Source organism: Centruroides sculpturatus, unplaced genomic scaffold (genome assembly GCF_000671375.1).
Source record: "Centruroides sculpturatus isolate CEXI.00-Female unplaced genomic scaffold, Cexi_2.0 scaffold28, whole genome shotgun sequence".
Taxonomy (NCBI): Eukaryota; Metazoa; Arthropoda; class Arachnida; order Scorpiones; family Buthidae; genus Centruroides; species Centruroides sculpturatus.
Genome location: NW_019384448.1, coordinates 184827 through 210845, shown reverse-complemented (window position 1 = coordinate 210845; position 26019 = coordinate 184827). Strand labels below are relative to the sequence as shown.

Here is a 26019-nt window from a genome sequence, read left to right as displayed (position 1 = left end):
TCATTTTATTCGACTTTACGTCTGTCCGCCACAAATATTGAAGTCGTAATATCACTAGAAAAATGTTTAAAGCACATAAAATCATATTATAATATATACATTTACAAGTATATACTGTATTTACAGTACAGTACATGCATTCGTAAATTTAAATTACTTTTTTCTGTACTATATTAAAAACTAAAATTTATTTGTTTGTAAGCTTAAAATAGATCCTTATTAACCATATATTATTAAAAATGCATTAATAAATAAAATACAGAACGGGAATTGGTAATTTATGGTTTAGCCTAGTGGCAATTAGATTCGGAGACAAGTAAATTCGACTTACGTCGTTTTTCGACTTAAGTCGTTCTGCTGGAACCAATTACCGACGTAAAGCGAGGTATACCTGTACTATAGAATTCAATAAAATACTAATCTGTAGTCGTTATTTTAAAAAAATAATAATGATAATAAATAGAATAAAATAAAAAATATTTTTAACTGGCCAGAAGAAATATTTAGCTGGTTAATCAACAAGCTAATTAAGCATCAAGTTAAATATTTCTTATGATTCTGATTTCCTATTCTTTCATATGTATATCAAGGTACTGTACAATATATATAAAAGAATAAAAGTTTTGTATGTTTGGATATAAATGTTTATATTTCCTAATCTGCCAGGGGAGTGCCTCATGATATGACTTTCTAGAACTGGCTGCTATTTAGATGTTAGACACGTGAAGAAAACCCAGAAAAGTTCATGTGGCCAACCTGTTGTTCAGGTGTAAACTTATGACTAACTATCAATGTTTGGTGGTTTTATCCCTTTGCTTTATGTTGTTTTATTATTTTATTTTTTTTTGTTCAGTGTCAATAGTCAATGATTGCTCCCAGGCAATGCTGTCATAATGGGATTGATATTTAATTTAAAAATACTCACTAATTTTTGTTGTTAGATAAAAAAAAAATGAATGATTTTATGTTGAAGAACACACATATGTTTCCAAATTAACCATTCAATGTAAAAAGTGTCAATGCTGTAAAATCATTTCCAGAACTTGATAAAATTAAATATAAAAGATTTATAATGATATTTTTATTATAGCTATGAATTAATTAATAAAAACATCATTCAAATTGGCATGAAAAGTAAATTGTAAAGTTTCTAACAATATATTGCTGTGAAAAGACAAAGAGTAATTAAAGTTTATGGTGTTTTCTCTAGTGGAGAGCAAGAGAAGTGAATGTTATTTTTTTTTAGAAAGAATTGATAAAAGTAAGTATTGAGGCAGGAAACCTAAATCATATGGTTTGTAACAATGTGTGAATCATAAAGATCTGTACAGTAGTTTATTAGATCCAAGGGCATTACAAACATTTCTCTGTGTGTATATATATATATATATAATAAAATATGATTTTGCATATTAATTTTTATTGTTTCAATTTAAAATATTTTCATTTTTAAAAAAGTTTGAAAAATAAATTAAAATTACTATAAGATGACTATATATATTATAATTAAATTACATACATTCACTCACCTTTCACATAAGTGAATCTTGCTTTATCTACAACTTCAACATTTAGTGGTATTTTTGAACATTCATCAAATACTTTAAATTTTGTTTTGGCTATTTAAATGAAATTTTTTTAAAAACTGATTAATCACACTACATTTCAACTCCAATTAAACTGCAATTTAAAATCATTTTAATTAAAAATAAAGTAAAGAAAACAAATTTATATTAAATTTTGTTAAAATAAATACATGCTTTAACAAAATCTGTAGATTTAAGATTGAACTGGAGAAATAAATTATAATTTTAAATGTTTAGTTATTTTTTGTTCACATTATGTTAGTTATAATTTGTTCACATTATGATATAATTATTTCTTAAACTGCTCAGCTAAAATATTTTTAAAAGATCTCACCTTCATCTTCATAGCCATACAAAGAAACTGGTACAATCACATCATTATTTACTTGTGTTTCCAATATTGTTGGCATAATTTCAAGATCAGCAATGGGTTGAACAGATATCTAATATAAAATATTTGAAAAATCAATGATACCAATATGTATTATTATGATTACCTGATATTTTTATCTTGTGTTTAAGTTATTATTCATTCCATATTGTATTTCATGTTTTCATAATTAAAAGATTAAAGATGTCATAATGATAAAATCTAAAATAATTAAGTAATTAAACTAAATCCTCAAAAAATAGAAGCAGGAAGAGGCCTTTAGAGTAGCATTTCATGGATTTCATTCATAAACAGCAGCAATGATGATTACCACCATGTCCAATCAAATAATTAAGTTAATTAGCTGATAAAATAGTATTTAAACAAAATCATTAAAAACAATCAAATACTGAGATTTATATGAAGCTGTTTTTATATAACTCATTATTAAATTAACCATCTTTAAAATAATCAATAAATTTCATAAAAGTGATCTTTGAAAGTTGTTAAATCATACAAATTAAATTAGAAAAATGTTTATATAAAACTTCACTTACTTTAGCCATATTGTGGAGAAATTCATTTTGTGCATCAGCCACAGTAATATTAATTTCTCCTATCTTTCTTATGACTACAGTAGCAATATTACTTTTTTTACCAGATGAATAGCTAATGCTTCCAATATCAGTATCTGTGGAAGACCATTTATAAAACCCACTACCTCCTAAAACCTATAAAGAAAAAAATAATACAATTATTTTAAATAAAACAATTTTTAAAAAATTCAAAAGAATAAAATGGTTATCCATTTATTAACATTGTTTTGAATACTATTTCTTTAGGAATAAATTGAAGTAAATTCTATATCAGTGGTGATATATTAGAACTTGTACCTGAAAAATCTTAAAATAATAAAATAAAAATATTTGTATTATTTTTCCATAAATTTTTGTATAAGATTTTTTTTATTTTGTTGACTGTATCGATTGAATTATCTATTAAATTTTTAACATTTCATTTTCAAAAAACATCACAATTATAAATATGAAAACTCAGATGCTTCTGAAGATAAAATGTTTAATATTAATGTTTTTGAAATGTTAGGGACATTCTAATATTCATAGTAAAACTAGTTTAACTATGGAATTAGTTTATCATTTTTATTATTTGTTTATTCTTTGTACTGTAATTTAGTGTTAAGAAATTAATATATGAAAATTGCTAAAAATTACAATATACTTTCCTTGATAAATAACAAAAGATTGCAGAATTTTCTTATTTAAATTATTTCACTATAAAAATTAAAATAATTTGAAATATTTCTACTGCTGTGAGACAACTGCAAATGATATTAACTACAAAAACAATACCTATTTTTTTTCTATGTCTGAATTAGCAAAAAATAGTTATAATCTTACATTATCCAGAATTCAGATTTTATTAAATAACATTTTATCTACTGTTCAGATTAATTAAGTTACCACTAACAAAATATGTAATGATTATGTAATGTGATTACGTAATGATTTCCACATACTTTAACCAAATTTTACATTTTGATATATCAGTTATATTAGAAATTATAACAAAAATTTTATATTGAGGAAAAAAATGCAGATTCCTACTTTAAAAGAAACTGTGTGATTAATCTCAATTGAAGACTCCCAAGGCAAAAGTAACACAGACGGAAAAATTTGCAAACTTTGGTAAATAATATATTGTTGAGAAGTCCGTATTTCTGGCTGAAATTTAACCTTTTCTCCATTCTGAAAAATAAATTATATTATAATAAACATTAATTATAAAAATCTTAATATTATATTCTTATATTTAAACAGAACATTTCTTTCAAAATGCAAGAAGTATGTATTTTAGACAAATTTTTGGTTTATTTTAATGAAAATATCTTCATTGCTTATACTTACTTCATTTTTAACTCCAACTAAATAAGCATTAATAAAACCAGATCCAGCAACTGTAGCTTGAACCACATGATATGTACCATTTGGAGATGAATAATTCACATGAAAACTTTTAGATGGAAATTGCACATAAGTATAAACATTCTAAAAATTAAAAGCAAATAATGCATTATATTTTTTTACAAATTATGACACATACATTATAAATATTTTTAAAGAATATATTTATTAACTTCTTACATCTGATAAGGAAATCTGATGATGATAAATATCAAAAAGTTTAACTGTGATAATATATACATTCATTTCATGAAGAGCCCAATTATTTTCTGGCAAAATATGCAGTGCTACATTGAAGAAAAAAATGCAATTAATATGTAATATTACATGTAATATTGTAAAATTACGTAGTAAATTAACTACATAAAGTAATCTGTAGTTATAATTAATTCAGCATCCTGTACTTTTGAAATTAATTAAATTGGAGACTTGTATATACTATTAGTGTTATTATAAAATTAAAAAACTGTAATATTAAATATGATCTTATCTGTTAAATTGCTTTGAGTTTACTATATTATAACAGTTTTTGTGATCAAATATATATTATCATAAAAATATAATAATGCATAATAATTCAGAATTAAAATAAAAGAAAAATGTCTTCTCACATGGAAAGATTATATGAAATAATAATTAAATTTCTTAAAATAAAAGATAATCAAAATTTTAAACTAAAAGAACTAAAAAAATTGCATTTTAATAAAATTATCTAAAACTTTTCATGCTATTAGGAAAGAACTATAGAATTCAGTGGCGTGCCATGACATTTGATGATAGGGAAGCTGTGTTTCTGTAATAAGCCGACATCCAGGGGCAATCAGTCAATTGCACATCAGTGATGATCTAGGGCAGGCATGACTAACATATGGCCCACGGGCCGGATCCTGCCCATCTAATGAATTTATGTGGCCGCAATTAATCTTTCAATATTAGCTACTTAAGTCTGAATATCTTGATGAAAAACTCCAATGACTAAAAAAAAAAAAACAAGTAACTGTGCGATTAGAGCTAACGCTCCATTACAAATGTCTTCAGCACAGCGTAGAATGTTGATAATGCATGATAATGTGAAAAATGTATCTGTAATCTCTATGTACAATTTAGTCTCTACAGAGTGANACATGGATATATGGAAAAGCAGCTTAGCTATAACAAAAAACAAATAATAATTATAATTAATATTAATAAAAAAGCCAGGACACAATTGCATTTTAAAAAACTCACAAAAATATCTGAAGAAACACAATCTTCATCTTTTGTCCATGTTGTGCCTCAAGAATAAAACAGTTTTACAACAGAGTCAACTTGTTATTGTCTGCCTCAATACATAAAATATGTAAAATAAATTTTCATTTGGCCAATGGCATAATTATAAATATGTCAATATTTATTTTAAGGAATTTATTTTACATGTTTTATATATTGAGGCAGACAAGAGCCTACAATAAATGGTTGACTCTGCAGTAAGTCTGTCTTATTCCTGCGATTTAACATGGACAAAAAATTCAAGACTTTTTGTGTTTACTCAAGTATTTTTGTGAATGTTTTAAAAATTACAATATATTCAATTAAACAATAACATTTTTATTTAAAAGTTGGGTTAGGTAGAGGTTGCCCATAGCCTACTGAAGACCATTTGGGGAATTCATTAGCCTATGGGAAATGGGAAATGGAAACTTCACATATAAGATGCAGATAAATTTTTTTTGAGTGATTATTTTAAACAAAAGTCCCATCTTATATACCATAAAATACAGTATATAAAAATATATTAATAATCAATAAAATATTTAACGTTTAAAAATTTAGTTGTAAAATAAATAACGGAAAATTAGGAATATTCAAATACTTAACTTACAATTATCATAATAACCTTTTTTATACATAGGCCAGAGCCGAGGACCACCTTCAAAAGCAACTTCTAATAAAGAACCCAAAGCAACAACAGCAACACGTTCAGGATAAACAGGCTATTAACAAATAAAACAAAATTAATTTAACTAATTATTAATGGTCTATAATTATATGCAATATATCTATATCAAAAATCATTTGTGAGAGAGAAACATTTATTTCTAAGATTAAAATCAAAACTATATGTTTTTTATTGCTTTTGAAAAAATTCCATCAAGTAATTAATTATCTCTATTTATAAAATTCAGATGAATGATAATTTTCATATTAAATTAATTAAAATTGAAAGCAAAAATCCATCAAAACGATCTCCTTTTTTAGCCTAAAGGGGGATTGGGTCGTCACAGAATGTACCGTAAAAAATAAAAGTGAATAAAAAAATGTGACTGTTTCAATGAATGTTTTCTATTTTAAATAATTACCTATCTATCATTAAAACTCAAAAAGTCTGATAAATAAATAAAATTTAAAGGCCATCTAAAACATCTGTGTAGTCATCTGCATATGACAAATGAATTTTATATGATTTATTGATTTAACTTTTAAAATATTGTAAAAGCTTAAATTTCAAGAATTCAAATATTTAACCCTTTACTATAATGGACTTGGTTCACACGTGTAACATGCCAAATAAGAATACATTGGGTTCACAAGTTGTCTTTTGTATTACTTAATTCAAATGTTCTATTAACATTTGTAAAACATTACTTAATATCTTAATGACTTAAATTATCTTATTTTATAATTTTTTTGCATTCTGTAATGAAACATCGAGTAAACAGATTCACAGCACCCAATTGAAATGCTTAAACACAATTTAAGATATACATTCTCCCCATTTTTCTAGTCTTGCATTATACAAGCCACTCAATGGTAAAAGAAAAAGAGAACTTCCAAGATTTCAATTTTTGCAACATATAAGCAGACTTTTTGGTAAATCCACAGATTTAACACCCCAACAGACACAGGAACTCATCTAGAACAAAGAACTTTTGAGAAATTTTACTAAACATCCTGTAAATAGTGTAACAAATTGTTTCAAAAAAGTTATAAACACTTTTTTTACAAATAAATGACAATGATTATAATAAAATTTCATCTGAATCTCCATGATTTTACAAATTTAAAATATGACTAACAGTGATGTCAGGCATTAATATACAGTAATACCTCAGTTTTCGTTGACTTTGGTTATTGTCAGTTTCAGTCAATTTTTTCCAGAAAAATTTGTCTCAGTTTTCATTGGTAACATTGGATTTCATCCAGCCATATGACCTCACTGCAAATTCTGTGAAAATAAAAAGCGACCAACATGTTTTCCTGCTCAGTGTGGCATTGTTTCTTGTTGTGTGAGCATTATTATGCACATCTAGCCAAACAATTCCATTGCTTTCCTTTCCTTTTAACTCCATTATGGGACCAAAGAAAGTTTTCAGAACCAGCAGCCCTTTGAAAAAGAAGGCCATGAACATGATTGAGTTGAAGAAGGAAATCATTGAAAAATATGAAAGTGGCATTAAGATTGCTGAAATTGGCTGCATGTACAGGAAGTCGCCATCCACAATAAGTTCTTTCATGGTGAAATAGGAAGCAATAAAAGAAGATAATGTAGCAAAAGGCATGAACGTGTTAATTAAACAGCGATCACAAACAATTGAAGATGTCAAACAGTTATTATTAATTTGGATTAGTTAGATGGCGATTCTCTTTTGGAGGCCATCATATGGGAAAAGCCAGACTGTGTGCCAATCTCATTAAGAAAAATGCCATGTTAAATGTTCATTAATTCTTTACATTAGTCTTTTATATTCACTTTATATTAATTTCTTATTGTTTTTAGTATTAAAACAATATATTTATTCTCTATAAAATGTGTTTTTTTAGTATGCATTTTGGAGTTCTATAATGAATTGATTAGATTTACATTGATTCATATGGAAATAATTGCCTCGTTTTTGAATTTTGCCGACTGTTTTCGGATGGATTATTGACAAAAACTGAGGTATCACTGTATTAAATATGCAAAAATAATTAATTAATATATTGTTAAAATTTTATAAAGACATAATATATTTGTCATACTGATAATAATTTATTTTTGTCAAAGACTCTGATTCATCATTTACACCGTTGTTTAAATTTGTGATTTAATTATATAACACAAATATAGAATACATATAAATATTCTTTTAATATTATGATATTTTGGTTAATTTTATACATGTTGTTATATATATTTAGTTAGATTTTTAATAAAACATTATAAATACACCTATGCATCAGGAGCTTTGAACATTATAAATTTATTGTACATGCATATGAATTACAAATGCACCTTATCTTAAAAAATATGAGGAACTGTATACAATAACAATAAGTTAGAAAACAAAATTTTAGTTAGAATTAAATGCATAGTTATGAGAAAAAAAATCTTCCTGAAAAATATATCTTAAATAAATTGCAGCAAACATGTTAATATCAAACATTTTAGAATTATAATTTTAAAAATTTATGGAATTGAAATTATATTATTATAAAATTTTCTTGCAAATTCATTTAAGATACTGTTCCATGTTAAAAGTTTAAGATTTTTTTAAGCTAACGAAATAAATCTAAACAATAGTCAAATAAATTATTTTATGCAAGTTCTTTTTAAAAACCTTGATAAATGTTTTGAAAGATTAATTCTCATGTTTAGATCTTGGATGAATTTAAACAGATCTTTGGATTACATTAGATTTTAGATCAGAACATGAGAATTAATTAAAAAGCTTCTTGCCTGTATTATTTAATTACAAAAACATAGTTACTTAAGACTAATGAACAGGCTTATTATATTCCCAGCATATTTAATTAACCTCTCCAAAATGCATTTCATCCTTAAGGGCCAGGAAGGCTGAAATGTATTTTGGAAAGGTTAATTAAATGCTAGGAGTATAATAAGCCTATTCATTAGTCCCAAGTAACTATGTTCTCATAATGAGAACCTTTCAAAACATTTATCAAGGTTTTTAAAAAGGACTTCTGTAAAAGATTTGTTTAGATTAATAAAGGAGTCAAATGAGATATCAAGTAGAAAACTAAAATAAAAACATTTTTATCATTACTGTATTTCTATTATTAACAACTGTTTTCTTTTTCAATAATCTACTAGCAATATAATTGAACATAAAAATTATTAGAATAAAATTTAAGCCAATAGATTGATATTATTCTAATATAAATTAATAAATAATTTCAATTAATTAATCAAAATTTAAATTCACCTTTAATGGTTTGCTACATCCAATTATGGTTGTAGTATTTAGCTTATTTCCATAATTAACGAATATACGAGAATGGCCTGGAAATTTACAAACAAACTGAAGACTTTGGCATCCTCTCCCTATCGGTGCATATTCGGTATCTGTGTATTTCGATAAAATGAATCAATTATTCTCTAAATAGAGTTATCACTTAAAGCAAATGAAATAATTATATCAGTACCAAAAAAAACTTAAAATAATTTAAATATTAAATTTGTAGATCATTATAGAAAGAATAGAAACATTATTCAATTTATAGTGAATGAGACTGACAGATTGATATTTAAATTTTTGAAGCATAGTTCAAAGTTTCTATAAAATAAAAATCTTATCAATTAACTAGTTAAAGCTGGTAAGGTTTTCAACCTTACCAGCATTTTTTTCTTAACTATAATTTAATTACCAAAAGTTTTGGTTTTGAAAGTATTCAATACAAACATGTTACATAAAATTAAAAATAAGAACTGCAAAAATATGAGGAAAAAATATATACATAAATATATATATATATTTATATGTAATTAATCTGTATTAATATGTATGTATATATTTATATATAATTAAATCATAGTTAAGAAAAAAATGCTGGTAAGGTTGAAAAGAAATATATATACAGTAGAACCCCTCTAATCTGTCACCTTTGAGACTGGGGGTATGGTTGGAACGCAAAAAAGGTCGGATTATCAGAAAAAAGTAAAATAAACAATCTTCCCTTTGTCCAGTCTTTGTAGCATTGCTAATTTTTCATTTAATGAAAGAGTAACGTGTTTACGTTTCACTTCTAGCATGTTGAAAACACACACAATGTAAAACATATACTGTAACAAACACAGAAGAACGCCACGGACGGTGAGTTACTGACGAGTCGGGACAAGTTTCTCAACTCCGACCATGGTCGGATTAACCGGAGTGACAGACCAGCCGAGGGCGGACTAGAGGGGTTCTACTGTATACCAGTATAGTAGAGCGTCATTTATCTGAAAGTCAGTTATCCGAAAGAATTCCAGTTGGCAAATTTAAATTTTCGCTAGTGCTCTGGTGCTGCAATCTTTGGCTATGTCTTGGGCTACTCAAATATTTTATGTTTTTGATACTAAATTAAGTTCTGAAGTATAATTTTTTATTGTTTTTATATTTTTCAATATATTTATTTTGTTTGTACAAAATAAAGAAATAATTTTTAATGATACAATAGCCATGGTTATTATTTTAAAAAGTTTACATTAAGCTTAACATCGACGAAAATTCAATGCAAAGCGACATGCAACGGAGAACAATTTCAGGATGGGATAGGTTAATATATGTTTTCGTACATAATTGGTAAAAATAAGTTATCCGAACAATCCCAGTCCCCAATTGGTTCGGATAAACGACGCTCTACTGTATTATATAACAATATTGTATACTGTTCACAAGAGTAAACAAAAATAGATACATAAAATAATGAAAAATCAGGCAATCAGATTTAAAGTAGCTACAACCACACAGATTTTATGTTAAAATTATGTAAGATGTTATTTGCTAGTATTATTGTTAATTCTAATCAAATTATCATCTATATAAGAAGAACCTCTCTAGTCTTAAGTTAGACAGATGTTTTATGTTTTGTTGTACTATTATTTGTATTTGTTATTTTGTTCTGCTATAATTAAATTGTTGATTTTATATTATATAACCTGCGTAGTCTGGTATTTGTTCTTATGCACAAACCCACACAGAATCTTACCACTCGGGTTCGGATTAAAAATTAAGCCATCCAGTGACAAAGTGAGCAGGTCTAACAGATCTGACGATTAGAGGGCCTGGACCCTCGTCTGTATTCTCACATAAGCTTAAAATAGATCCTTATTAACCATATATTATTAAAAATGCATTAATAAATAAAATACAGAACGGGAATTGGTAATTTATGGTTTAGCCTAGTGGCAATTAAAGACAAGTAAATTCGACTTACGTCGTTTTTCGACTTAAGTCGTTCTGCTGGAACCAATTACCGACGTAAAGCGAGGTATACCTGTACTATAGAATTCAATAAAATACTAATCTGTAGTCGTTATTTTAAAAAAATAATAATGATAATAAATAGAATAAAATAAAAAATATTTTTAACTGGCCAGAAGAAATATTTAGCTGGTTAATCAACAAGCTAATTAAGCATCAAGTTAAATATTTCTTATGATTCTGATTTCCTATTCTTTCATATGTATATCAAGGTACTGTACAATATATATAAAAGAATAAAAGTTTTGTATGTTTGGATATAAATGTTTATATTTCCTAATCTGCCAGGGGAGTGCCTCATGATATGACTTTCTAGAACTGGCTGCTATTTAGATGTTAGACACGTGAAGAAAACCCAGAAAAGTTCATGTGGCCAACCTGTTGTTCAGGTGTAAACTTATGACTAACTATCAATGTTTGGTGGTTTTATCCCTTTGCTTTATGTTGTTTTATTATTTTATTTTTTTTTGTTCAGTGTCAATAGTCAATGATTGCTCCCAGGCAATGCTGTCATAATGGGATTGATATTTAATTTAAAAATACTCACTAATTTTTGTTGTTAGATAAAAAAAAATGAATGATTTTATGTTGAAGAACACACATATGTTTCCAAATTAACCATTCAATGTAAAAAGTGTCAATGCTGTAAAATCATTTCCAGAACTTGATAAAATTAAATATAAAAGATTTATAATGATATTTTTATTATAGCTATGAATTAATTAATAAAAACATCATTCAAATTGGCATGAAAAGTAAATTGTAAAGTTTCTAACAATATATTGCTGTGAAAAGACAAAGAGTAATTAAAGTTTATGGTGTTTTCTCTAGTGGAGAGCAAGAGAAGTGAATGTTATTTTTTTTTAGAAAGAATTGATAAAAGTAAGTATTGAGGCAGGAAACCTAAATCATATGGTTTGTAACAATGTGTGAATCATAAAGATCTGTACAGTAGTTTATTAGATCCAAGGGCATTACAAACATTTCTTTGTGTGTATATATATATATATATAATAAAATATGATTTTGCATATTAATTTTTATTGTTTCAATTTAAAATATTTTCATTTTTAAAAAAGTTTGAAAAATAAATTAAAATTACTATAAGATGACTATATATATTATAATTAAATTACATACATTCACTCACCTTTCACATAAGTGAATCTTGCTTTATCTACAACTTCAACATTTAGTGGTATTTTTGAACATTCATCAAATACTTTAAATTTTGTTTTGGCTATTTAAATGAAATTTTTTTAAAAACTGATTAATCACACTACATTTCAACTCCAATTAAACTGCAATTTAAAATCATTTTAATTAAAAATAAAGTAAAGAAAACAAATTTATATTAAATTTTGTTAAAATAAATACATGCTTTAACAAAATCTGTAGATTTAAGATTGAACTGGAGAAATAAATTATAATTTTAAATGTTTAGTTATTTTTTGTTCACATTATGTTAGTTATAATTTGTTCACATTATGATATAATTATTTCTTAAACTGCTCAGCTAAAATATTTTTAAAAGATCTCACCTTCATCTTCATAGCCATACAAAGAAACTGGTACAATCACATCATTATTTACTTGTGTTTCCAATATTGTTGGCATAATTTCAAGATCAGCAATGGGTTGAACAGATATCTAATATAAAATATTTGAAAAATCAATGATACCAATATGTATTATTATGATTACCTGATATTTTTATCTTGTGTTTAAGTTATTATTCATTCCATATTGTATTTCATGTTTTCATAATTAAAAGATTAAAGATGTCATAATGATAAAATCTAAAATAATTAAGTAATTAAACTAAATCCTCAAAAAATAGAAGCAGGAAGAGGCCTTTAGAGTAGCATTTCATGGATTTCATTCATAAACAGCAGCAATGATGATTACCACCATGTCCAATCAAATAATTAAGTTAATTAGCTGATAAAATAGTATTTAAACAAAATCATTAAAAACAATCAAATACTGAGATTTATATGAAGCTGTTTTTATATAACTCATTATTAAATTAACCATCTTTAAAATAATCAATAAATTTCATAAAAGTGATCTTTGAAAGTTGTTAAATCATACAAATTAAATTAGAAAAATGTTTATATAAAACTTCACTTACTTTAGCCATATTGTGGAGAAATTCATTTTGTGCATCAGCCACAGTAATATTAATTTCTCCTATCTTTCTTATGACTACAGTAGCAATATTACTTTTTTTACCAGATGAATAGCTAATGCTTCCAATATCAGTATCTGTGGAAGACCATTTATAAAACCCACTACCTCCTAAAACCTATAAAGAAAAAAATAATACAATTATTTTAAATAAAACAATTTTTAAAAAATTCAAAAGAATAAAATGGTTATCCATTTATTAACATTGTTTTGAATACTATTTCTTTAGGAATAAATTGAAGTAAATTCTATATCAGTGGTGATATATTAGAACTTGTACCTGAAAAATCTTAAAATAATAAAATAAAAATATTTGTATTATTTTTCCATAAATTTTTGTATAAGATTTTTTTTATTTTGTTGACTGTATCGATTGAATTATCTATTAAATTTTTAACATTTCATTTTCAAAAAACATCACAATTATAAATATGAAAACTCAGATGCTTCTGAAGATAAAATGTTTAATATTAATGTTTTTGAAATGTTAGGGACATTCTAATATTCATAGTAAAACTAGTTTAACTATGGAATTAGTTTATCATTTTTATTATTTGTTTATTCTTTGTACTGTAATTTAGTGTTAAGAAATTAATATATGAAAATTGCTAAAAATTACAATATACTTTCCTTGATAAATAACAAAAGATTGCAGAATTTTCTTATTTAAATTATTTCACTATAAAAATTAAAATAATTTGAAATATTTCTACTGCTGTGAGACAACTGCAAATGATATTAACTACAAAAACAATACCTATTTTTTTTCTATGTCTGAATTAGCAAAAAATAGTTATAATCTTACATTATCCAGAATTCAGATTTTATTAAATAACATTTTATCTACTGTTCAGATTAATTAAGTTACCACTAACAAAATATGTAATGATTATGTAATGTGATTACGTAATGATTTCCACATACTTTAACCAAATTTTACATTTTGATATATCAGTTATATTAGAAATTATAACAAAAATTTTATATTGAGGAAAAAAATGCAGATTCCTACTTTAAAAGAAACTGTGTGATTAATCTCAATTGAAGACTCCCAAGGCAAAAGTAACACAGACGGAAAAATTTGCAAACTTTGGTAAATAATATATTGTTGAGAAGTCCGTATTTCTGGCTGAAATTTAACCTTTTCTCCATTCTGAAAAATAAATTATATTATAATAAACATTAATTATAAAAATCTTAATATTATATTCTTATATTTAAACAGAACATTTCTTTCAAAATGCAAGAAGTATGTATTTTAGACAAATTTTTGGTTTATTTTAATGAAAATATCTTCATTGCTTATACTTACTTCATTTTTAACTCCAACTAAATAAGCATTAATAAAACCAGATCCAGCAACTGTAGCTTGAACCACATGATATGTACCATTTGGAGATGAATAATTCACATGAAAACTTTTAGATGGAAATTGCACATAAGTATAAACATTCTAAAAATTAAAAGCAAATAATGCATTATATTTTTTTACAAATTATGTACACATACATTATAAATATTTTTAAAGAATATATTTATTAACTTCTTACATCTGATAAGGAAATCTGATGATGATAAATATCAAAAAGTTTAACTGTGATAATATATACATTCATTTCATGAAGAGCCCAATTATTTTCTGGCAAAATATGCAGTGCTACATTGAAGAAAAAAATGCAATTAATATGTAATATTACATGTAATATTGTAAAATTACGTAGTAAATTAACTACATAAAGTAATCTGTAGTTATAATTAATTCAGCATCCTGTACTTTTGAAATTAATTAAATTGGAGACTTGTATATACTATTAGTGTTATTATAAAATTAAAAAACTGTAATATTAAATATGATCTTATCTGTTAAATTGCTTTGAGTTTACTATATTATAACAGTTTTTGTGATCAAATATATATTATCATAAAAATATAATAATGCATAATAATTCAGAATTAAAATAAAAGAAAAATGTCTTCTCACATGGAAAGATTATATGAAATAATAATTAAATTTCTTAAAATAAAAGATAATCAAAATTTTAAACTAAAAGAACTAAAAAAATTGCATTTTAATAAAATTATCTAAAACTTTTCATGCTATTAGGAAAGAACTATAGAATTCAGTGGCGTGCCATGACATTTGATGATAGGGAAGCTGTGTTTCTGTAATAAGCCGACATCCAGGGGCAATCAGTCAATTGCACATCAGTGATGATCTAGGGCAGGCATGACTAACATATGGCCCACGGGCCGGATCCTGCCCATCTAATGAATTTATGTGGCCGCAATTAATCTTTCAATATTAGCTACTTAAGTCTGAATATCTTGATGAAAAACTCCAATGACTAAAAAAAAAAAAACAAGTAACTGTGCGATTAGAGCTAACGCTCCATTACAAATGTCTTCAGCACAGCGTAGAATGTTGATAATGCATGATAATGTGAAAAATGTATCTGTAATCTCTATGTACAATTTAGTCTCTACAGAGTGACACAACAATGAGATCTCACACCACCTCAAAATCTTGCTAGGGCAGCCTCTGGTTTGGGCCATAATTTCTTTCCAATCTGGCCCAGGGACAAAAACTGTTGGCCACCCCTGGTCTAGGGTCCATTCATATTTTTTATTCAATAAGCCAGTAAAAACCGTAGACTTTTCTATATATATTTTTAATATCACAATTACATTCCAAATCGCTAGCCACGATATAAGGGCTACAATTAAAAATAAAATAAAAAAACTTACTTGGTGAAATAAAATGTGTGGTGGATGTACCGGTACAGTACATACCTGGTACAAAATATTCTTCAATTGTATGAATATACTTTTAAAGAAAATTATAATTAAATATAGCTTTGTAGAGAAACGTACATAAAAATAACATAAAATATTCTTTACTTTTTAAATCTTAAAACAATCCACTTAGTCAAATAGCTCCCTACCAGTGGCTAATGAATGGAATCAAAGACGATTGCAGAGCGTGCATACACGCGGACTGTCAAATCCCCAGGGTGCTGATACCGATCAATGTCAAATACCTCTTTTGTCACATCACTAGTATATCTCAAAGAACATGACAGGGCTGTTGTAGATTTTAAACGTTTCTCACCATAGCTGTAAAAATCTAAATATGTTAAACTTAACAGTCGTTTGTTTTCTAACTAATTCGTTTTAGGACCAAGTGTCTTCAGAAATTTCCAAAATTTACAACTTTTCGGTCACTCTCATTGAACTGGAAAAATTCTGTCTTTATTACATATAATATTACGAAGAAATCAGTCACCACTGTACTCAGCTAGAGATGGTTCAGTTAAGCCTTTGTTTAAGTAAAATTTCAGCTCTTTCAACAGGATTTTGTTTATGTCCCCAATTCCCTAATCACTTAATTATTTAACTACTTCTTAAGTAGAAATAAGTCGAAACCAGTTACTTTGTACTCGAATATTTCTAGTCTTGGGGAAAAAAGTGGAAAGACTAATTTTTATGACAAATGGATACATAAATCGTAAATGTAAGGAAAATAAATTCTAGAGCTTTTTCTGTACCTCATGCATCTCTCTTATTCATTAATTTAGTTGTAAATGATGCTGTCAAAGTAACAGTTAACTTTTTAACATTATACAAGAATTGTTCACGTTTTTTCTACATCCACTTAAAGATGGGATATACAAAATTGTAATTCACTGGTTTAACATTGAAATCCATGAGTGATATAAAATTGGATAGCGGAATAAAAATATCAAATATTTTAATAAATTTTTTTTGACTGCTGTCAACTATACAGAACTATCATAAAAATATACCAGTAAATTCTTATCAGTTGGGTTAAGTTATAAATCTACTTGTGATTCACATAATCGGCGAGGGCGGCCAAATACCTAGTGGCTAGGTGGCTAACAGCCCAGAACCGGTCCTGGATAGAATTGGGTTCAGTATACGTGTAGCATTCACCCAAGGCTCTAGGCTTCCACCAACTAAACCGAGTGAGGTTGGTGCTCTGTAAAGCGCATGCGCGAATCTGGCTTTTTGGATGCTGACAATGAAGCGCTTCCACTCTGCCACTAATATTCGAATATACAATAGCAATCTTATATTTTTTTCATATGTAGTATAGAAATTTGTAATAAGATACATAATGTGGTTATAATAAAATATTGTGCAAGTATTTTCATATAATTAAAATTAATATGTATTTATTTTTTAGAAATACAAGGGAAGCGGCACATCCACCGCTTCCAATGACGGCACGTCACTGATAGAATTCACAGAACTACAAAATTTTGTGACTAAAATACGATAAAATTCAATGAAATCAGAAAATAAACTTTAAAATAAGTGATAAATAAATTTTAACTAATATATGAAATGACTAACATTATACAATGAATAAACAAAGATTTTTGAGTATTTATAATAGGAAATAAAGCATTGTAATCAACAAATCGTTAAAAGCAAAGTATTAAAATCAGACTAAAATACTATGCTTTTAATGATTTGATGATTACAATGCTTTATTTCTTATTATAAATACTCAAAAACCTAAATACAATAAGCATTCCAAAGCCCAATGCATTGAAACTAAACCAAATGATCGCTGTAATTAACAATAATGGTTTGGTTTAATCAAAAACCTAAGTGATATTGATAATGTTTACTGAAAGAAAATTAACTATTTGCAAGAAATTTGATCTGCTATTTGTTCATATAGTGAATAAAGAATATTATGCATAAATTTCACATTATTTAGTTAAAAGACTATTTGATTATAATAAGATGTTATATTATTTTTAGAAAAAATTGAGCTAATTCCTGTTGCATGATACTATATAACCTTATTCTATAATAATAATTAAAAAGTTCTAGTGAACTGTAAGATTAAGAATTAAACTATCTTTTTTATTCTTTGATTTGTACTTTACAGATTATTTCTTGCTTTCCAAAATCAAAAAGAAACATCAAATGAAAGGCAATTTGAGAAAATGAAGCATTTTAAATTTAGATATAACTGGCATTAAAATTTAGATGGTGGAACTGGATGGTGTAATTGGCAAGCACACTACATGATACGTGGAGGTTGTGGGTTCAAGCCGGTATTCCAGGCTAGTTCTTTTCTTCGAGATGGTTCTAAATTATTTAATAAATTATTAAAATTATAATTATTAATTTAGATAAGTGATGGCACTTAACATCTACCTCTAGTATTAAATTACTTAGTATCTGATCATTAATAATAGCAGATTTATAGCCTGAATGTTTAAAGCAATCATTTGGGTGAACAATGTATAAAAAGGTATACATAATATTAGAGATATTGATGAATAGAACTCAGTTGTTTGGTGCAAAAAATTTGGTTAAATAATCAAATACAGTAGAGCCTCGAAAACTCGGCCTAATGTGGACCGAAGGGTGGCCGAGTTTGTGAAAATTCCGGGTTATCGGGAATGGGATTAAAAAAATAAGTACGAGTGTTTCCTCAGAAAATACTGTACTGTACTTGTGTGTATTGTTTACTTGAGAATACAACAGAAAATAAATTGCCCAAATACCCTTANAATAAATTTATTTTGTTTGTACAAAATAAAGAAATAATTTTTAATGATACAATAGCCATGGTTATTATTTTAAAAAGTTTACATTAAGCTTAACATCGACGAAAATTCAATGCAAAGCGACATGCAACGGAGAACAATTTCAGGATGGGATAGGTTAATATATGTTTTCGTACATAATTGGTAAAAATAAGTTATCCGAACAATCCCAGTCCCCAATTGGTTCGGATAAACGACGCTCTACTGTATTATATAACAATATTGTATACTGTTCACAAGAGTAAACAAAAATAGATACATAAAATAATGAAAAATCAGGCAATCAGATTTAAAGTAGCTACAACCACACAGATTTTATGTTAAAATTATGTAAGATGTTATTTGCTAGTATTATTGTTAATTCTAATCAAATTATCATCTATATAAGAAGAACCTCTCTAGTCTTAAGTTAGACAGATGTTTTATGTTTTGTTGTACTATTATTTGTATTTGTTATTTTGTTCTGCTATAATTAAATTGTTGATTTTATATTATATAACCTGCGTAGTCTGGTATTTGTTCTTATGCACAAACCCACACAGAATCTTACCACTCGGGTTCGGATTAAAAATTAAGCCATCCAGTGACAAAGTGAGCAGGTCTAACAGATCTGACGATTAGAGGGCCTGGACCCTCGTCTGTATTCTCACATAAGCTTAAAATAGATCCTTATTAACCATATATTATTAAAAATGCATTAATAAATAAAATACAGAACGGGAATTGGTAATTTATGGTTTAGCCTAGTGGCAATTAGATTCGGAGACAAGTAAATTCGACTTACGTCGTTTTTCGACTTAAGTCGTTCTGCTGGAACCAATTACCGACGTAAAGCGAGGTATACCTGTACTATAGAATTCAATAAAATACTAATCTGTAGTCGTTATTTTAAAAAAATAATAATGATAATAAATAGAATAAAATAAAAAATATTTTTAACTGGCCAGAAGAAATATTTAGCTGGTTAATCAACAAGCTAATTAAGCATCAAGTTAAATATTTCTTATGATTCTGATTTCCTATTCTTTCATATGTATATCAAGGTACTGTACAATATATATAAAAGAATAAAAGTTTTGTATGTTTGGATATAAATGTTTATATTTCCTAATCTGCCAGGGGGAGTGCCTCATGATATGACTTTCTAGAACTGGCTGCTATTTAGATGTTAGACACGTGAAGAAAACCCAGAAAAGTTCATGTGGCCAACCTGTTGTTCAGGTGTAAACTTATGACTAACTATCAATGTTTGGTGGTTTTATCCCTTTGCTTTATGTTGTTTTATTATTTTATTTTTTTTTGTTCAGTGTCAATAGTCAATGATTGCTCCCAGGCAATGCTGTCATAATGGGATTGATATTTAATTTAAAAATACTCACTAATTTTTGTTGTTAGATAAAAAAAAATGAATGATTTTATGTTGAAGAACACACATATGTTTCCAAATTAACCATTCAATGTAAAAAGTGTCAATGCTGTAAAATCATTTCCAGAACTTGATAAAATTAAATATAAAAGATTTATAATGATATTTTTATTATAGCTATGAATTAATTAATAAAAACATCATTCAAATTGGCATGAAAAGTAAATTGTAAAGTTTCTAACAATATATTGCTGTGAAAAGACAAAGAGTAATTAAAGTTTATGGTGTTTTCTCTAGTGGAGAGCAAGAGAAGTGAATGTTATTTTTTTTTAGAAAGAATTGATAAAAGTAAGTATTGAGGCAGGAAACCTAAATCATATGGTTTGTAACAATGTGTGAATCATAAAGATCTGTACAGTAGTTTATTAGATCCAAGGGCATTACAAACATTTCTTTGTGTGTATATATATATATATATAATAAAATATGATTTTGCATATTAATTTTTATTGTTTCAATTTAAAATATTTTCATTTTTAAAAAAGTTTGAAAAATAAATTAAAATTACTATAAGATGACTATATATATTATAATTAAATTACATACATTCACTCACCTTTCACATAAGTGAATCTTGCTTTATCTACAACTTCAACATTTAGTGGTATTTTTGAACATTCATCAAATACTTTAAATTTTGTTTTGGCTATTTAAATGAAATTTTTTTAAAAACTGATTAATCACACTACATTTCAACTCCAATTAAACTGCAATTTAAAATCATTTTAATTAAAAATAAAGTAAAGAAAACAAATTTATATTAAATTTTGTTAAAATAAATACATGCTTTAACAAAATCTGTAGATTTAAGATTGAACTGGAGAAATAAATTATAATTTTAAATGTTTAGTTATTTTTTGTTCACATTATGTTAGTTATAATTTGTTCACATTATGATATAATTATTTCTTAAACTGCTCAGCTAAAATATTTTTAAAAGATCTCACCTTCATCTTCATAGCCATACAAAGAAACTGGTACAATCACATCATTATTTACTTGTGTTTCCAATATTGTTGGCATAATTTCAAGATCAGCAATGGGTTGAACAGATATCTAATATAAAATATTTGAAAAATCAATGATACCAATATGTATTATTATGATTACCTGATATTTTTATCTTGTGTTTAAGTTATTATTCATTCCATATTGTATTTCATGTTTTCATAATTAAAAGATTAAAGATGTCATAATGATAAAATCTAAAATAATTAAGTAATTAAACTAAATCCTCAAAAAATAGAAGCAGGAAGAGGCCTTTAGAGTAGCATTTCATGGATTTCATTCATAAACAGCAGCAATGATGATTACCACCATGTCCAATCAAATAATTAAGTTAATTAGCTGATAAAATAGTATTTAAACAAAATCATTAAAAACAATCAAATACTGAGATTTATATGAAGCTGTTTTTATATAACTCATTATTAAATTAACCATCTTTAAAATAATCAATAAATTTCATAAAAGTGATCTTTGAAAGTTGTTAAATCATACAAATTAAATTAGAAAAATGTTTATATAAAACTTCACTTACTTTAGCCATATTGTGGAGAAATTCATTTTGTGCATCAGCCACAGTAATATTAATTTCTCCTATCTTTCTTATGACTACAGTAGCAATATTACTTTTTTTACCAGATGAATAGCTAATGCTTCCAATATCAGTATCTGTGGAAGACCATTTATAAAACCCACTACCTCCTAAAACCTATAAAGAAAAAAATAATACAATTATTTTAAATAAAACAATTTTTAAAAAATTCAAAAGAATAAAATGGTTATCCATTTATTAACATTGTTTTGAATACTATTTCTTTAGGAATAAATTGAAGTAAATTCTATATCAGTGGTGATATATTAGAACTTGTACCTGAAAAATCTTAAAATAATAAAATAAAAATATTTGTATTATTTTTCCATAAATTTTTGTATAAGATTTTTTTTATTTTGTTGACTGTATCGATTGAATTATCTATTAAATTTTTAACATTTCATTTTCAAAAAACATCACAATTATAAATATGAAAACTCAGATGCTTCTGAAGATAAAATGTTTAATATTAATGTTTTTGAAATGTTAGGGACATTCTAATATTCATAGTAAAACTAGTTTAACTATGGAATTAGTTTATCATTTTTATTATTTGTTTATTCTTTGTACTGTAATTTAGTGTTAAGAAATTAATATATGAAAATTGCTAAAAATTACAATATACTTTCCTTGATAAATAACAAAAGATTGCAGAATTTTCTTATTTAAATTATTTCACTATAAAAATTAAAATAATTTGAAATATTTCTACTGCTGTGAGACAACTGCAAATGATATTAACTACAAAAACAATACCTATTTTTTTTCTATGTCTGAATTAGCAAAAAATAGTTATAATCTTACATTATCCAGAATTCAGATTTTATTAAATAACATTTTATCTACTGTTCAGATTAATTAAGTTACCACTAACAAAATATGTAATGATTATGTAATGTGATTACGTAATGATTTCCACATACTTTAACCAAATTTTACATTTTGATATATCAGTTATATTAGAAATTATAACAAAAATTTTATATTGAGGAAAAAAATGCAGATTCCTACTTTAAAAGAAACTGTGTGATTAATCTCAATTGAAGACTCCCAAGGCAAAAGTAACACAGACGGAAAAATTTGCAAACTTTGGTAAATAATATATTGTTGAGAAGTCCGTATTTCTGGCTGAAATTTAACCTTTTCTCCATTCTGAAAAATAAATTATATTATAATAAACATTAATTATAAAAATCTTAATATTATATTCTTATATTTAAACAGAACATTTCTTTCAAAATGCAAGAAGTATGTATTTTAGACAAATTTTTGGTTTATTTTAATGAAAATATCTTCATTGCTTATACTTACTTCATTTTTAACTCCAACTAAATAAGCATTAATAAAACCAGATCCAGCAACTGTAGCTTGAACCACATGATATGTACCATTTGGAGATGAATAATTCACATGAAAACTTTTAGATGGAAATTGCACATAAGTATAAACATTCTAAAAATTAAAAGCAAATAATGCATTATATTTTTTTACAAATTATGTACACATACATTATAAATATTTTTAAAGAATATATTTATTAACTTCTTACATCTGATAAGGAAATCTGATGATGATAAATATCAAAAAGTTTAACTGTGATAATATATACATTCATTTCATGAAGAGCCCAATTATTTTCTGGCAAAATATGCAGTGCTACATTGAAGAAAAAAATGCAATTAATATGTAATATTACATGTAATATTGTAAAATTACGTAGTAAATTAACTACATAAAGTAATCTGTAGTTATAATTAATTCAGCATCCTGTACTTTTGAAATTAATTAAATTGGAGACTTGTATATACTATTAGTGTTATTATAAAATTAAAAAACTGTAATATTAAATATGATCTTATCTGTTAAATTGCTTTGAGTTTACTATATTATAACAGTTTTTGTGATCAAATATATATTATCATAAAAATATAATAATGCATAATAATTCAGAATTAAAATAAAAGAAAAATGTCTTCTCACGTGGAAAGATTATATGAAATAATAATTAAATTTCTTAAAATAAAAGATAATCAAAATTTTAAACTAAAAGAACTAAAAAAATTGCATTTTAATAAAATTATCTAAAACTTTTCATGCTATTAGGAAAGAACTATAGAATTCAGTGGCGTGCCATGACATTTGATGATAGGGAAGCTGTGTTTCTGTAATAAGCCGACATCCAGGGGCAATCAGTCAATTGCACATCAGTGATGATCTAGGGCAGGCATGACTAACATATGGCCCACGGGCCGGATCCTGCCCATCTAATGAATTTATGTGGCCGCAATTAATCTTTCAATATTAGCTACTTAAGTCTGAATATCTTGATGAAAAACTCCAATGACTAAAAAAAAAAAAACAAGTAACTGTGCGATTAGAGCTAACGCTCCATTACAAATGTCTTCAGCACAGCGTAGAATGTTGATAATGCATGATAATGTGAAAAATGTATCTGTAATCTCTATGTACAATTTAGTCTCTACAGAGTGACACAACAATGAGATCTCACACCACCTCAAAATCTTGCTAGGGCAGCCTCTGGTTTGGGCCATAATTTCTTTCCAATCTGGCCCAGGGACAAAAACTGTTGGCCACCCCTGGTCTAGGGTCCATTCATATTTTTTATTCAATAAGCCAGTAAAAACCGTAGACTTTTCTATATATATTTTTAATATCACAATTACATTCCAAATCGCTAGCCACGATATAAGGGCTACAATTAAAAATAAAATAAAAAAACTTACTTGGTGAAATAAAATGTGTGGTGGATGTACCGGTACAGTACATACCTGGTACAAAATATTCTTCAATTGTATGAATATACTTTTAAAGAAAATTATAATTAAATATAGCTTTGTAGAGAAACGTACATAAAAATAACATAAAATATTCTTTACTTTTTAAATCTTAAAACAATCCACTTAGTCAAATAGCTCCCTACCAGTGGCTAATGAATGGAATCAAAGACGATTGCAGAGCGTGCATACACGCGGACTGTCAAATCCCCAGGGTGCTGATACCGATCAATGTCAAATACCTCTTTTGTCACATCACTAGTATATCTCAAAGAACATGACAGGGCTGTTGTAGATTTTAAACGTTTCTCACCATAGCTGTAAAAATCTAAATATGTTAAACTTAACAGTCGTTTGTTTTCTAACTAATTCGTTTTAGGACCAAGTGTCTTCAGAAATTTCCAAAATTTACAAGTTTTTGGTCACTCTCATTGAACTGGAAAAATTCTGTCTTTATTACATATAATATTACGAAGAAATCAGTCACCACTGTACTCAGCTAGAGATGGTTCAGTTAAGCCTTTGTTTAAGTAAAATTTCAGCTCTTTCAACAGGATTTTGTTTATGTCCCCAATTCCCTAATCACTTAATTATTTAACTACTTCTTAAGTAGAAATAAGTCGAAACCAGTTACTTTGTACTCGAATATTTCTAGTCTTGGGGAAAAAAGTGGAAAGACTAATTTTTATGACAAATGGATACATAAATCGTAAATGTAAGGAAAATAAATTCTAGAGCTTTTTCTGTACCTCATGCATCTCTCTTATTCATTAATTTAGTTGTAAATGATGCTGTCAAAGTAACAGTTAACTTTTTAACATTATACAAGAATTGTTCACGTTTTTTCTACATCCACTTAAAGATGGGATATACAAAATTGTAATTCACTGGTTTAACATTGAAATCCATGAGTGATATAAAATTGGATAGCGGAATAAAAATATCAAATATTTTAATAAATTTTTTTTGACTGCTGTCAACTATACAGAACTATCATAAAAATATACCAGTAAATTCTTATCAGTTGGGTTAAGTTATAAATCTACTTGTGATTCACATAATCGGCGAGGGCGGCCAAATACCTAGTGGCTAGGTGGCTAACAGCCCAGAACCGGTCCTGGATAGAATTGGGTTCAGTATACGTGTAGCATTCACCCAAGGCTCTAGGCTTCCACCAACTAAACCGAGTGAGGTTGGTGCTCTGTAAAGCGCATGCGCGAATCTGGCTTTTTGGATGCTGACGAAGTAGAGTCAAATAAAAT

The 26019-nt window shown here is 26.5% G+C and overlaps 2 protein-coding genes across 2 annotated transcripts in view; both read right to left on the bottom strand.

Annotated features, from left to right (window-relative positions):
* Nucleotides 1–1521: 1521 nt before the first annotated feature.
* LOC111620473 (nuclear pore membrane glycoprotein 210-like) lies at nt 1522–15002 on the bottom strand. Its single transcript, XM_023362392.1, has 14 exons — nt 14902–15002; nt 14664–14804; nt 14364–14504; nt 13296–13469; nt 12703–12811; nt 12312–12401; nt 9122–9261; nt 5800–5911; nt 4119–4225; nt 3882–4022; nt 3582–3722; nt 2514–2687; nt 1921–2029; nt 1522–1619 (listed from the first exon to the last, which is right to left on the bottom strand). Exons 1-14 carry the CDS (start codon nt 14965–14967, stop codon nt 1522–1524), a joined length of 1743 nt encoding a protein of 580 aa, XP_023218160.1. The 5' UTR covers nt 14968–15002.
* A 5911-nt stretch (nt 15003–20913) lies between these two features.
* The window catches only part of LOC111620472 (nuclear pore membrane glycoprotein 210-like), a 14151-nt gene continuing 9045 nt past the window's right edge, over nt 20914–26019 (bottom strand). The window contains exons 7-12 of the mRNA XM_023362391.1: nt 23512–23618; nt 23274–23414; nt 22974–23114; nt 21906–22079; nt 21313–21421; nt 20914–21011 (exon numbers count right to left, since the gene is read on the bottom strand). Of these exons, the coding sequence (XP_023218159.1) occupies nt 20914–21011; nt 21313–21421; nt 21906–22079; nt 22974–23114; nt 23274–23414; nt 23512–23618 (770 nt within the window). The remainder of the gene's footprint in view (nt 21012–21312; nt 21422–21905; nt 22080–22973; nt 23115–23273; nt 23415–23511; nt 23619–26019) is intronic.

Excerpts from the sequence above, each read along its gene's own strand:
- LOC111620473 (XM_023362392.1), bottom strand. The coding sequence starts at position 14,967 with ATGAATGTATATATTATCACAGTTAAACTTTTTGATATTTATCATCAT. Across the intron at positions 14,505-14,663 it reads TAGTTGGAGTTAAAAATGAA|AATGGAGAAAAGGTTAAATT; the intron begins GTAAGTATAAGC and ends TTTATTTTTCAG. Across the intron at positions 13,470-14,363 it reads ATCACACAGTTTCTTTTAAA|GTTTTAGGAGGTAGTGGGTT; the intron begins GTAGGAATCTGC and ends TTTTCTTTATAG.